General features: G+C 48.3%; 1 protein-coding gene across 2 annotated transcripts; it reads right to left on the bottom strand.

Moving 5' to 3' along the window:
* Positions 1-195: 195 nt before the first annotated feature.
* On the bottom strand, positions 196-7612 carry LOC110562757 (cytochrome P450 11B2, mitochondrial). 2 transcript variants are annotated; one of them, XM_021659639.2, is made up of 9 exons: positions 7368-7612; positions 6851-7006; positions 5191-5390; positions 4866-5069; positions 4448-4602; positions 3372-3538; positions 3070-3148; positions 2792-2980; positions 196-2557 (listed from the first exon to the last, which is right to left on the bottom strand). In XM_021659639.2, exons 1-9 carry the CDS (start codon positions 7610-7612, stop codon positions 2444-2446), a joined length of 1509 nt encoding a protein of 502 aa, XP_021515314.2. In that variant the 3' UTR covers positions 196-2443. The 2 variants fall into 2 exon arrangements, with proteins under 2 accessions (XP_021515314.2, XP_021515325.1); XM_021659650.2 differs by lacking the exon at positions 2792-2980 and having other exon boundaries at positions 7368-7606.
* Between the last annotated feature and the right edge of the window lie 7268 nt (positions 7613-14880).

Below are 14880 nucleotides of genomic sequence, written 5' to 3'. Positions count from 1 at the left end.
AAATCAGAAAACGTCTGGCCCAAAAGGAAATTAAAACACAGCACAGTAAAACTCAGTAACAACAAAATCAGCACTCAGAGAGAAATTCTAAATGCAGATCATTAATCTCAGTTCTTGTTTAATTCTTTTTTGTAATTTCTTTTTTTAAATTTATTTATTTATTACAGTTTATTCACTTTGTATCCCATCTGTAGCCCTGTCCCTTGTCCTCTCCCATTCCCACCTCCCCTCCATTTCTCCTCCCATGCCCCTCCCCCAGTCCACTGATAAGGGAGGTCCTCCTCCCCTACCATCTGATGAGTCTATCAGATCTCATTAGGACTGGCTGCATTGTCTTCCTCTGTGGCCTGGTAAGGCTGCTACTCCCTCAGTGGGAGGTGACCAAAGAGCCAGCCACTGAGTTCATGTCAGAGACAGTCACTATTCCCATTTCTAGGGAACTCACTTGGACACTGAGCTGCCATGGGCTACATCTGTGCAGGGGTTCTAGGTTATCTCCATGAATGGTCCTTAGTTGGAGTATCAGTCTCAGAAAAGACCTCTTTGCCCAGATTTTTTGGTTCTGTTGCTCTCCTTATGGAGCTCCTGTCCCCTCCAGGTATTTCTATCTCCTCCTTCTTTCATAAGATTCCCTGCACTCTGCCCAAAGTTTGGTTATGAGTCTCAGCATCTCCTTTGATACCCTACAGGGTAGAGTCTTTCAGAGGCCCTCTGTGGTAGGCTCCTGTCCTGTTCCCTGTTTTCTCCCTCTTCCAATGTCCATCCTCTTTGCCTTTCTGAATGAGGATTGGGCATCTTACTATTGTCAGTTTTCACTTCCCTAGCTAGTTTATACCTAAGGGGTATTTTGAGTAACTCTAAGTGAAGAGATTTTTTTGGGTTTTTTTGCCTGAGAAAGTTCAGTGTGGATGCGCAGTATTCTTGTCACTCTCTTAAATGCAATAATAAGCTCGGAGCTTTGTGAAGTCTTTAGGTTTTCCCAGGAATAGAGCCATATCAATAAGTGGAAATCAAGATTAGCCGTGAACACATAAGAACATCACAATGGAACCAATGTTTTGTGCACTAATTTTTAAACTACTAATATTAAAAAATTTATCATTGTGACACACAGGCTGACTCCTCAGAAAATGAGAGAGCTGAATCCCAGACTGCTCCCCACAACAGCCCCTTCAAGAACATACCCCTGAGACCCAGATTCTTGCCTATTGAACTATACCCCATAATATTCACCACCTCACAGTAGTGCCATGAGCTGGATTTGTGTGTGTGTGTGTGTGTGTGTGCATGTGTGTGTATGTGTGTGTGTTAGGGGACTATTAACCACAGATAGTTTGTGCTTAGAAGGTCATAATGGCTATTACCATCACAACAAAAGACTTTAAACTAGGACTTCAACAACAGAAGATCATTTTTCACAAGCAAGGAGGTGAGAGACTGAGTGAAGGAACTAAGAGAGCAGAAATTCCCTGACTTCTTTTCATGGCTTACAGAAGACCAACTTCATGGAGGCTGCCTCTGTGGGCCTGTAACCTCACTCTCTCTCTGTGAGGCAGTCTGGGGGATTGGATTAGGCACAACTCAGTAGCCTCATTTTACATGAATTACCTGGTTAAAGGCCCCATCTCCACACTGGCTCATACTTCGGAGACTATCACACAAAGCTCAGGTAGATGGGCTTCAGTACTTCCCCTGATCCTGTGAAATAGTTGTTCTTGGCCAAAACTTTTCTTTCCTTTAAATTCACAGCTGAAAGGAAGCCTGCAAAATGCGTGTGCTCTGAGCCACTTTCACGATTCAGGAGATTAAAGCTTTGTCCAGGGGGCACTGGCAGAAGTCAGTCAGCACCTTGACCTCCTGGAAGAAGGCAACCATCCTGGTAGGAAGTTCACACGTTATCAGGCTCCAGGGGTCCTCCTGCATCTCTGATGCCACCACCACCCAGTCCTTAGCGAGGGCAGATGTCCCTACTCTTAAATATGCTGTACTGACTCACCAGCTCATCTGTTCCAACTCCACTGTCAAGCCACGTTAACCAAAACACAGAGATATCTGTCTATGCATCTATGTATCTATGTACCTATGAACATATGTATGTATGTCTATCTATCTATCTAACTGCCTATCATATATCTATCTTTCTGTCCCCACAAATCCGTGTGTGTATGTGTGTGCGCGCACGCGCGCACACGCGCTACTGGAAAGGATGGGAAAAATAACCCAGCAGAGATTTCTTGTTGGCACCAAGAGTCTCTCAATCCCTTCCCTGGCCTTGCCAGTCCCTCACCCTGGAGGTCTTCAGCTATGAACCATGTACAGGTGTTGGAGGCTGACAGTGTGACCCAAAAGAAATCCTGTTGGCAAAGAAGTGTGGCCTTGAGTGTCAGGATAGAAGAGGTAGACAGAAGAGGTGGCCTGACCGGGACCCCAGATGCAGAAGTGACTAGCTGGCAAGCCGGAAAGTGAGGAGGGGGCTGGAGCTGGGCATCAAAACAAAGCGGTAGACCATCTGCACATCCTCTTGCCTTAGTGTCTCCACGTGGAAGGATTTCAGCACCTGGAACACAGTGTTGAGTGGGTGTGGGGGAGGATGCTATCTGGCCTCCTCATCAAGGCAGAGCGCTGGCTCGCCTCCTGCCGAGCTGCTTAGTGCTACCACCTTGCTGCAAAGAGGACTTCCTGTGGAGGCCTGAGGGCCTAGCCCTGCCCCAGACAGACCCTGAAGGCCCCTGCTTTTGGTCCAAATACTGCCCCCCAACCCCCATCCCAAGGCCCCACACAAAGTGCTCACGTGGTGCAGCAGGAGCAGCATCTCCACCTCTGCCAGGCGCCTCCCCAGGCACTGGCGCACCCCAAAGCCAAAGGCCAGGTGCTGGAAAGTCCTCTTCCTCTCCAGCCAGCGCTGAGGCATATAACGCTCAGGCCTTGGGAACACTGCAGGGTTTCGGCCCATGGAGTACAGATAAAACAGGACCAATGTCTGTGGGCAGATATCAAGGGCAAGATGTCAGCTGCCTCTTTGAGGTGATACAGAACAGGGCAGTTGGTGGGTGTATGAGGATCACTCACCCCAGCAGGGACATGGTAGTTCTGAAGCACCAAGTCTGAGCTTAGAATTCTCTCCAAAAAACTACCAACAGGATAGAGCCTTGGGGAGAGGAAGCAATAGGAGAGGCCTCAGAGATGAAGGGCTTCTCCTGTCCACACATGCACCCTCCTCCCTCAGATCCTCCAGAGGTGTGGTTCCTGGCTCCGCTGAACTCAGGCAACCTCCAGAGGAACAATAGCATAGAAAGAACAAAGAACATGGCTGTCCTCCTCCCACCTAAAAGAGGGCACAGAAAGGCAGGGAAGGTGCAGGCAGCACCTACCTCAAGGTCTCTTTAAGGGCAGCCTGCAGCAGAGGCAATTCTGACTTAAGCCTCTGAGGATTGGCAGCAATGCTGGCCTCAGCTGCCAGGCTCTCCTGCCGAAGGGCCTGCTGAACATCTGGGTTCCGAGCCAACTCGAAAAGGGTCATTACCAAGGGGATTGCTGTCTGCAGGAGACAGAGAGCAATCTCATACACTCTTCTCTAGTCCTCCACAAGGGGAACCCCTACCATGAGAATGCCCCTCTCTGAGAAAAGTGTAAGGCCATAGCAGGGTAGAACACTGAGAGCCGTGACTCATTGCCCTAGTGTTTACCTGGAATCCTTGCCCTAAGTCCTGAGGGACAGGCCACTGGCCTGGCCACTCTCCCAGTCCAGGCATTCTCCCAGTCCTGGCCACTATCTCAGCATCTTCAGTGTCTGGTGCTCACAGCTTGCTCCAGTACCCAGTGGGGTAGGGCTTCCGTGTCACTTAGGGGTACTCCACCACTGATGTCTACATTCCCAGTGTTTGATTGACCTTGGCTGTCCACAGGCCCCTCAGCACTAACCTCATTGCCCAGGCCTAAAATGGGTCCTAGCTTTCCACCCTATCTCCTTCTGCTTCATTGAGAAGCTCTAGGGTGAGCCCTCATGCCCATATGTCCAGAATGCTTCTGAGTATGGCACAGCCCACAGAAACAGCCCCCTAAATCTCTCCCTGATGTCACCACCCTGCCCCCACTCTCCACTTGGGCATGCTGACTTTGTGTTCATCTACCTTGTCGTAAGACCTGATGCATGGCCTTTCTTGATGGGACCCTCAGCCCAACTGACCTCATCTATCTCCCTGTCTTTTGTTTTAGGCAGCCAGCTACCTTCATGAACTTTGTGTTGCTGCTTGCAAATGGCTCTGCCCCTTTCTCTCATCTCTGAGCTGCTGCTGCTGCACCTTCAGCTAAAGATCTCCCTCTTCCTGGCACACCTCTAGACACAGCCTTCAGTCAAGGGCTACAGGCTCCTGGAAGAAACAATCTGGAAAATGCTCTGGAGGATACAGACAGGCAGTCACAGGGGATTCCCACAGGATGGCCTGACCGTGTCTACACTCCCAGCGGTGAGCTCCATAGAGTTGGCTTTGATGGCGTCAAGAGGCAAAGCTTCCTGAGATATTAGCTCTGCCACAATGCCACTGTAGGTCTGAGGACTGCCAATTCTGAGCTCCTGGTGCACCTTCCAGATACATCTGTTGGCTGGAAATGTGAAGTGGGAGCTTTAATACAAGCAGCTCACGGCATCCTGTTGTACACCCCCATCCTCATGACCAAACCCCTGCTCTGCTCCCACTATCTCTGGGTCAGTTCACCCATAGACTTGGTAGGAACATGTTGGAAGAAGAGGAAACAGCAGACACCATCATTTGTGATGACCCCATTTTAGCCAAATTAAGGGTGAAAAGAAGTTAGCTGACTGTTGTCTCCTGCCCCGTGGCACTGCCCAGGTCAGTGGTGCTCACCATACTCAGAGATGGTATCCCAGGCATCAAAATGTTCTTTCCACACCCGGTTGCTCGTCCATCGAGTCAGGCTCTTGGGTAGGAACAGGAGCTGGGTGGTAGACTTGAACATGGAATGTAAGGCGTGGATGAACTTCAGGCTGCCAGGACTCAGGTCATAGCCAAGGAGGCCCAGCCGCTCTCCAAAAAGAGCAAAATTGCTGGCTACAGAAAAGAATGGTATCCCTGAGAAAAGGCAACCCTTGGCCTCAAGACTGCCTCACCTTTCCCTCCCACACATCTCTGTGTGACTCCCTTAAGCTGGAACCTTTCCCAGACCACATACCTTCTATGGTATAATTGAAGAGGCCTTGCTGGATGTCCATGGTAAGACTCCCACGAGTATTCTGGAATACCCTCTTCTTCATGTTCTGCACGAAGTCCCTTGCTACCGTGTCCACCATAGGAACAAACTTCTGAACGGCTTCCGGTGACAGAACATTTGGGTTCAGCCTCAGTCTATTGAAGCGCCATTCGGGCCCATTTCTGCAGAGCACAGAGCAGAGCTACAGACACCGCCCAAGAAAGGCCTGGCCCAGGCCTGTACACATCTTTCTGACTCTCAAAGAAATTGGAGGAAAAGAGATGCTGGGCTCAGGGGCAGACTACGCACGTCCTGACCCCACTCCTTTCTTCCAAAGCAACCTCGAAGGTGGTTTTGATACATCCACAGCCAGGGGGAAAGGAGACTGCTGTCAAGCTCTGCCCATCCAGCCTATGCCAACCCCCACCTCCCCCGGGGGGAAGCCCTGGCTGAGCTCACTCCCCCTGACAGGCCTGTAGACTGTGTGGCCTCTGAGACATCAGCATTTGCCCAGCTCAGTTAAGGGATCCCATCTTCCCTAAGGCAGGAGCCTCAGCAGAGGACCACTCTCAGCATCCACAAACTGCAGCCCAGGGCACAAGGCTCCCATGGAGATTCTCCAGTAAATGGCAGGCAGGAGCTTACACGCTGAGTCACACAAGCAGAAAACATGTCCCTTTGTATGCTAAAGCTCGCAACCGTTGACGGTGATTACAAGCACATGTATGTGCACCCTGGACCTCAAAAAAGGTGCGTAAACACTCAAGTTCCTGTGTGCACAACACTAAGACGGCAGCCATGCTCAAAGGTGCAAACCCACACAGAGAGCCACAGATGTAGACAACATGTGCTTTCATGTTGAGACAAACACATGGTCACGTATTTACACACATGCAAGAATATACACACATGCATACACACACACACACACACACACACACACACACACGGCTCCCTGATTTCTCAAAGTCGCCTGCTCACATTTTGCCCACAGCTGCCATTTGCATCAGGCCTCCCTGCCAGACTCCCTTTGTTAAGTGCCTCACCCCCGTGTCCATTTCCCAAAGAATTCCCTCTGACATGGACTGGTGTGCCTGAGTGCAGCTGGGTTCCCTTTGACCTCCCGATAACTAGCAGTGACCTCTTTGCAGCCTATCCACTCTAAGAACCAGGAGTCCTTGCCTAGTTCTCCAGATGTGCAGCCAGCTGCAGAAGGGTCCTCTCTCGTCTTACCACCTGACAGTGTTCAGTGGTGAGCCCACAGGAACTGCACCTTCGTGTTCCCCACCCTTCACGTCTCTGTGAGTGAAATTGCCCCTAAAAAAAGGCAGACTGCACCGCTGGACATCAGGCTGTGGCAGAATCTGGCTGTGGCCCTGAGCCATGGCTCCCCTTCTTGGGCCAACTTTGAAACTGACAGGAAGGAGAGCCACACCCTGGAAAAGGCTGCTTAGAGCAGGCGTTTGGGACTAAGAGGCATTCCTCTTGCCACCTCCTTCCTCCTCAGACCCAGGATCTACGTGGCATGCTACCAACCCGTGCTTGGCAGTGACTGGTCTCCATTCCCCCACTCAAGCAGGATCCGTGTCCTGTGTCTGGGCCACCAATCTCGCCTCCCTTCTCGCTCCCGGGGTCCACTCACAGCAAGAACACGCCACGTCTCAGGCCACGGCGTTCTCTGTGGGCCACCCAGGGCTCCAGGTGCATCCGGTGAGGGTGTTTGCTCTCCACCCGGAGCAGCTTCTCAGCATCCTCTGGCAACATCACGGACACTATCTGTGTTCTTCCTATGTTGTACCTGTGAGGTGAAGGACAGAGCTCCCTGAAAACCAGCCCTGTCAGGGTGCCTCATCCTCATCCCTTGCCTCATCCTCTCCCAGCCCTGGCTTTCCCCACAGGAGGGCTCGCCCACTGCCTGCCTGACTCCTCTCCACTTCAGCACTCCTGCACTCTGTCCTCTCAGCGATGAGCAGTGCCTTTCTCTCTGTCCGCGTGGAGAAGCCTGGTATCCGTGAGTCAGGCCCATGACCTACTGTGCTCCCTCCCTGACTCCCTGAGGATGGAATGCCTGCTGCTCACCTCATACCCGGCAGAGCCTGGGCAAGCAGAGAGGCAGGGAGCTCTGTCTGTGCTCAGCTGTGGGTCAGGAAGGCCCTTACCTAAAAATGGGCCCCAGCTCCTGAAAGGCCTGGTTCATCTCCAGATGCAGGTTCTCTTGGCCCTGCTCCCTCAGGATCTGTAGCATCTTCAGCCACTTGTTTCTGGAGTACTGCGGTATAGCTTCAAAGGGCTGTGGTGTCTTGGGGGCTGGCGCTGCTGTGGTGCCCAGCGCCCTCCTGCTGTGTAGGCACTGCCAGGGTCTTGCCAGCCACATACCTGCTTTCACTCTGAGTGCCATTACCATGCTCCCCCATTCTCTTCTCTTCATCACACAGCCTTTTATCCTGCCCGAGTACTGTCCTGTTCAACTGATCACGTCATGGAAGAAACTGTCCCTGGACTTGCCTGAGAGATCCGGGCTTTGATGATGGCTGGGGCTCAACTGTCAGGAGACGTGTATAACCAGCTCCCTAACTCCTACAAAGGCTGCTGGGGGGGGCTAAGACTGAGAGTAGGCATAGTGTCTGCATGGGAGACTATGTTGATTGAGGTAGAGGGGGCAGACATGTCTCCTCTCTCTTCTCCCTATGGATGGGAAAAGGAAGATGGATGGATCCTTTGTCTTTTGAAGATGTTATAGAAGGACCTTGGTTTCTTTTAATAGACTGTCTTTTTTTAGCGACTTTAGTGAAAAATAAATCTAGGAACTAGGAAGTGTAAGAAGGCATGATAACTATTTTTTCACAAAACATTTGAATTCAGTTTCTTAAAACAGGAAGACAACTTGTTGTTGTTGCTACATGCAAAACAAGAACACCACCTGTGGCAGCCAGGCGACGATGTCACAATGGCGCAGGAGGTCAGGACAGCAATTCTGCTCATGGGCCAGGACTGTCCTCTGCACTGTCCGTGGTCTAATCGGACAAGGCACACCCTCAGCTTTCATCCCCCCTCCTCACACTTGTTAGGGCCTCTAGCTTGCAGGGTGTGTGCTTTCATGACACAATGATGATGGACAAGATGATCCTCAGAATAGCCAAACTCCACCATCTTCAGGACTTCCATCAGCCCTGGTCACAGAAGGCCGTTACATCTGAGCCTGTTGACTGTTAATACTCTCTCACCTCAGTTGGCCCTCCAAATACATTCTATGTCATTGTATCCTGCTTTAGTAAGTAGGAAAGTGTTAGGCCATATAAGGTTTATCATTAGCCCTATAATTATCATGGCAGTATTATTTAGCCCGCTATCACAAATAGTAAGACACGGACACCTGTTAGTTTTTATAATTGCCTTATTCACCTTGGGCCGGGCAGATATTTCACCTACGCTTGTCTCAAAATCTTCACCATCCACCTCCCAGCCCCCATCCAATGCCATCCACCTTAATCCTCCTCATCTGGGCTACCTTCCATTTGTAATCTTATAAATACTTGATTATATTTTCATCTTGGTGTTTTCTCCATCCGTGCCATCCTCAGAGCCCTTCCTCCTCACCCACGTGGTTCCTTCTCCCCGCTAACCCATCTTCTTGCTCTCTTGTCAGTCTGTTTCCCCCTGATTCTCTTGAACCTCTCCAAGCCTGGGAACCTTAGCCACGCCCACCCCATTCTGTCCTGCCCAGGTACAGGCTGCTTAATCAACCAATCAGGTCTGTGTTAGGCAGGCTTACAAAACAAAGATGGGTGTAACCAGATCTTGAGGGCCAGTAACAAGCATCAGACCAACCTCCAACAGTACCCTAATTGCAAATGGCCTCAGGGCCTCTGAAAAAGGCTAGAGTATATGAGACAGGAAGAATGAGGGGGGAGGTTCCATCTGCACAGCCACGGGGGTGGGGTGGGGGCAGCATTCCAGCTCGGGGCAGACCATCCAAGGTAGTTTCTTTAAGGTCATCTATGCTCCTGCCCCAAAAGCCCTCAGCCATTGCTCTGTAAGTCTAATAAACTCACTGGTGACCAGGGGTAAACTTTGGTACAATCGTGCTTTGGCTGGCCATTGGAACTTTATGAGGAGGGGGATAGACCTTCCCTAGGCTCCTCACCTCCCGCACCTCAGGACGCGTGGAGACACGGCCCCTAGTTCTATCTCAAGAATGTCAGGACTCAGAATCATTCATTCATTCTCTCACTAGTTAGACAAATATTGTGTGCTAGCAGGTCAGGGTACACACAGAGCACTGGGAATGTTTCTGTAACCACGTACAATGTTTAGATTGCCGGGCACATACATATGATAGGATTGCCTGCCATGAAGCTGATATTCTGTTTGGCATGATGAGAGCCTATGAGGAGAGAAGTGATTTCCAGACTTTTCCTTGAGAACTGTTTGAGCTTATTGAAAAAACTATCAGAAAGTAGGGAGAATTCCCATGAGCACACTTTCCCCTGGCGGCCTCGGCAGCACTCTTCACAGCAGACAAACACAGGCTGACATATTCCCATCACTCCGTGACCTCGGCTTCTATAGGGATTTGGCACCCCACATGCTGTGGGGTTGACACCTTTAGAGTGACATCAAGGGAGTCTCATACAGGATGCTTTCATCTCCTTAGATGTCTGCCTTTGCCTGCTCATCCCCCTTGGCAAACACTGACCTTTCTACTCCTCCACTCTTTTTTTTTTTTTCTTTACACTTGTTCGTGTGTATGTGAGTGTGTGCATTCACTGTATGTGTATGAATGTAGAGGCCAGGAGACACCTTTGGGTGTCATTCTACAGGCACTGTCTACCTGGTTGTTTCTCTTTTTGAACAGGAATCTCTCACTGGCCTGAAACTTGCCAAGTTGGAGGGGCTGGCTAGCCAGTAAGCCCCAGGGCCCCACCTGTCTCTACCTCCCACCATTGGGATTACAAGTGCATGCCTCATTCTGGGCTTTAAAAAAAAAAAAAAAAGATTTATTTTATTATGTTTAAGTGTGTGTATGTGTGTGTGTGTGTGTGTGTGTGCGTGTGAATGCAGATGCTTGCAGAGGCTAGAGGTGTCAGATCACCCGTGGAGTTCAAGTCACAGACAATTGCCAGCTACTTGACATAAGTGCTGGGAAGGGAACCAGGGTCCTCTGGAAGAGCAGTAAGTGCTCTTAACCACAGAGCCATCTCTCCAGCCTGATGCTGGGCTTTTTAAAAACACAAGCTCCAGGAATTTAATTCAGATCCTCACGCTTGCAAGACAAGCAACTCACCAGCAGAACCACCCCGGGCCTCTCTCATTGTCTCCTCAGAGTGTCGAGTCCTGCGCCTTGTACTTTTCACATTGGCTTCTTTCTCGTAGTGATTCATGTTTTCTTTGGCGGAGCCACCATTTTCTTCTGATATTGAGTAACACCCCAGTCCCTAAGTAAGCTACTGTTTATTTACCTGTTCACCAACAAAAGAACATCTTAATTTCTCCCAAGTAGAGAACACCTTAATTTCTCCCAAGTTTGATAACCAGGGGTAAGGCTTCGTGCAACTTATTTTGGTGGATCCTACTTGTAATTTATTTGAAAGTATACACTTGCAGGCTGTGGCCTGTCTGGAGCATGTCTTCCAGAATGGCTACATCTGAGTTCTCATCCAAAATGAATGAAGATTCTTGGTGCACAGAGTCTTTACCAGTTTAACATGAGTGTTTTACATGTGTGCCATTCTGAAATATTAACGTTGGGTGTCTTCCCCCTGGGGAGGGTGGGGTGTGGAGGTCAGAGAACAACCCACAGGAACTGGTTCCTTCCTTTGAGCATGTGAGTTCCTGGGTCAAGTCATCAAAACATCAAACTCAAGTCATCAGGCTAACACTTTTACCCACTGAGCCTTCTCACTCTCCCCATCTTTGCTTTTAATCTGTGTCTTTGTTTTTTTTTTAATTTAATTTAATTTTATTAATTACATTTTATTCACTTTGCATCCCCTCATAAGCCCCTCCCTCCTCCCCTCCCAATCCCACCCTCCCTCCCTGCTCTTCACGCATGCCCCTCCACAAGTCCACTGATAGGGGAGGTCCTCCTCTCCTTCCTTCTGATCTTAGTCTATCAGATCACTTCAGGAGTGGCTGCATTGTCATCTTCTGTGGCCTGGTGAGGCTGTTCCCCCCTCAGGGGGAGGTGATCAAAGAGCAGGCCAATCAGATTATGTCAGGGGCAGTCCCTCTTCCCATTACTATGGGACCCACTTGGACACTAAACTGCCATGGGCTACATCTGTGCAGGGGTTCTAGGTTATCTCCATGCCTGGTACTTGGCTGGAGTATGAGTCTCTGGGAAGACCCCTGTGTTCAAATTTTCTGGTTCTGTTGCTCTCCTTGTGAGGTTCCCATCCTCTCCAGATCTTACTATTTCCCACTTCTTACATAAGATTCCATGCACTCTGCCCTGTGTCTTTGTTTTTAATGCAAGTTTCTTACAGATGACACACAGTTAGATCCTATCCTTTGATTGGTGTGTTTAGGCCACTGATATTTGAAGAGATTACTGGGAGAGCTTGAGTTAATATCTGCCATATTAATGGCTGTTTTTCCCTTCATTGTTTATATGCTTTGCTCTTATATTTTGACTCTCTCTCTCTCTCTCTCTCTCTCTCTCTTTCTCTCCCCCACCCTCTGGCTTTAGCTGAAAATTTCATATAAATCTTCCTATCCTGTCTTACCATATTAACCATACCTTTTCCCATTCTTTTTCAGCAATTGATCAGGAGTTGGAAATATACATTAAAACTAACTTGAGTCCTCATTCAAGTAACTGTGTCAGCGTGAGTGTCCTTAGCACACAGGGATCCCTGGTCCCCTCCACAGCCAAGAGCTTTTACCGTTTTTAAACAGAGCAATAACAATGGGGAAGAAAGCCAATTCTTTCACGTCACCCATCTGTCCTTGTCTTCCTGGCCTGCAACCCTTCTCTTCTCTCTCTAGCTCTGGGAAGAAAGGCCTGTGGACAACAGGTTTCCCTAAATTTTGTTTGCAAGGAAAAGTCTTTATTTCTCCCTCACTCTGTGTGTATGTGTGTGTTTGCACGTGTGCATATATGAAGGTACATGTAGAAGCCAGACGTCAACAATGGTGTCTTCTTCGGTCATTCTCCACATTGTTTTGGAAGACAGTCTCTTGCTGAATCTGAAACTTGCCAACTTAACTAGCCTGCCTGGCTAGCAAACCTTGGGCACCCTCCTGTCTCTACTTTCCCAGTGCTGGGATTACAGATATGTGCTGCAGCTGGCTTTTACACAGGCATATGCATCACACTCGGCCTTCACTACTGTCTGGCAAGCACTTCGCCAACTGAACCTTCTTCCTCACCCCTCCTCCTCCTCACCTTTGAAAGACGACTGTACAGAATACAAATTCTAGGTCACAGGATTTTCCCCTTTCAACCTTTTAAATGCTTGTCTGCTCTTTTCTTCTGAGAAAAGACTTCTGAGAAGCCAGATACAATTTTGTTCTTTTCTCCTGTGCAGCTCCATTTTTTGTTACTCTGATTTATTTTTTCTTTTCTTTCTATTTGGTGCAGTTTGAATATTTTATGCTTAGGTATATTAGGTATCATGGTATCCAGATAACTTACTAGTTTTTGTTTTTTAATATGTATTTCTGACAAAATAAGACAAGTTTAAACATTAAGATTTTCACTACCCCGATAGGTCTTTTTATGAAGGATAGTGTTAGTGTTCTGTGACACTATGACAAAATACCAGAGAAAAACTTACAAAGAGAAAAGGTTTGTTTGGGTTTGTGGTTTCAATCCATGGTCAGTTGGCCTCATTGTCATTTGGACCTGTGATTAAGTTGTGGTTAGAGTATGCATGAGAGAAAGCTGCTCACCTCACAGAATACAAGAAGCGAAAGAGAGAGACAAGAGGGATCTAGATCCTTTCGAAGTCACACCCCCAACATGACCCAAGTTCCTCCCACTGGGCCCCAACCCACAAAAGTCCCACTATTTTACATTAGTGACACAGGCTGACGACCTCTTCTTCAACACGTGAGCCTTTGTTTAAAAAAATGCATATTCTAATTAGTAGACATGGATAAAACTTGGTGGCAAAACTGAACCAAACCAACTTGGTTTTTAAAGCCCTCTTCTTAGGGGTGAGAGAAATGGCTCAGCAGTTAAGACCGTGTGCTGTTCTTGCAAAGAATCCAAGCTCAGGTCCCGGGACCCAAATCAGGTGGCTTGAAACTGCTTGTGACTTTCAACTCCAGGGACCCAACTTCCTCTTCTGACTAATTCAAGCACTTGCAGTCACATGCTCAATCCAGACGCTGACGCAGACACCGTACACTTGATTAAAACTAAATAAACCTCCTTTTAAAACCTCTCTCTTTACCTTTCTTTTCCCAAACGAGTTCATGGGTAAACTTCTGTTGTTTCCATGCTAGCTAAGACTGATTAGAAAAATAATCTTCAAATTTATTATTATTATTATTTTGTGTGTATGTTTGTGTATGGATACTCTTGTTCCATAGCACATGTGGAGAGGTTAGGCGACAGTTTTCAGGAGTCAGTTCTCTCATTTCACTATGAGATCCAGGGATTGAACTCAGCTCGTTAGGCTTGCGTGACAAGTGCTGTTAGGAGGTGAGCCACCGAAGAACCAACCTGCCTCCATCTTAAGCTCAAAAGCCATCTTGTAGCAAAGACAAACTAGGTTCATTCTTAGTTCTCAAGGACTGGGCTATGCCCCACCTGTAAACTCACCTGCAAACGCCTCTGTACTGCCTGTTCCAGGAATGACAATCATGTCTTTGTTTCAAAAAGTTGTTTATAATCATCATGCAACCTTACCTTTGTTTCCAAAGTTTATATGACCACCTATGACTGCCTATGACTAACTCATTATGCCCATCTTGTAACCATATTTTTTGTTTCAGGAGGAACTAACTTATTATACTTGTGTTCTGCTCCTATAATTCTGAGCCTATAATTTGCCCACCAAATTCTCCATTTGGAAACTCCCTATCCATGAGCTGTAAAAGGCTTGTCTCCCTCACATCTGACGCAGGCCTCTAGAGCCCTGCCTTAGGGGGAGGCAGCCCATGTACATGAATTTTTTAACAAGCTTTTCTTAAATTAACTGCTTGCTTTAATTAATTTGGCCATGTTGGTTTGGATCAGCAGTCTTTCTCCTCCCATCTTTGAAATTAACAGCATTTCACACACACACACACACGCACGCACACACACACACACACATAGACTTTTAAAAATATTCATTTATTTTATATGTATGAGCAGGGCATAGGATCCCCTGGAATTAGAGCTATGGATGGTTGCTGTCCTGTGGATGCCAGGTTCAGATAAAAACACTATTTTGGGAGGAAGTTTATTCTTCTCCTCCCCCCGCCCTTTTTGCTTGCTTGGCCTCCCTCCTGACACACGGTCAACTTCTCTGCTGCCACTGCTGCCGCTGATTCCTTTCCTGGAAGCAAAATCAGCACCTCCAAGCTCTCCTTGTTGAATAAGGACCAACAGCTTCTGGAAATTTTCCAGGCTTCCAGTACCAGATTGGGGCTACTGAGGCTCCCGGCCTTGTGGACTAAGTAACTACCGGCCCCTCCCCTTAGGGGAGACAGCTATTCTGGGACCACTGTGGGTGCTGA

This window comes from Meriones unguiculatus, chromosome 8 (genome assembly GCF_030254825.1).
Source record: "Meriones unguiculatus strain TT.TT164.6M chromosome 8, Bangor_MerUng_6.1, whole genome shotgun sequence".
Classification (NCBI taxonomy): Eukaryota; Metazoa; Chordata; class Mammalia; order Rodentia; family Muridae; genus Meriones; species Meriones unguiculatus.
This window is presented reverse-complemented; position numbering and strand designations above follow the sequence as displayed.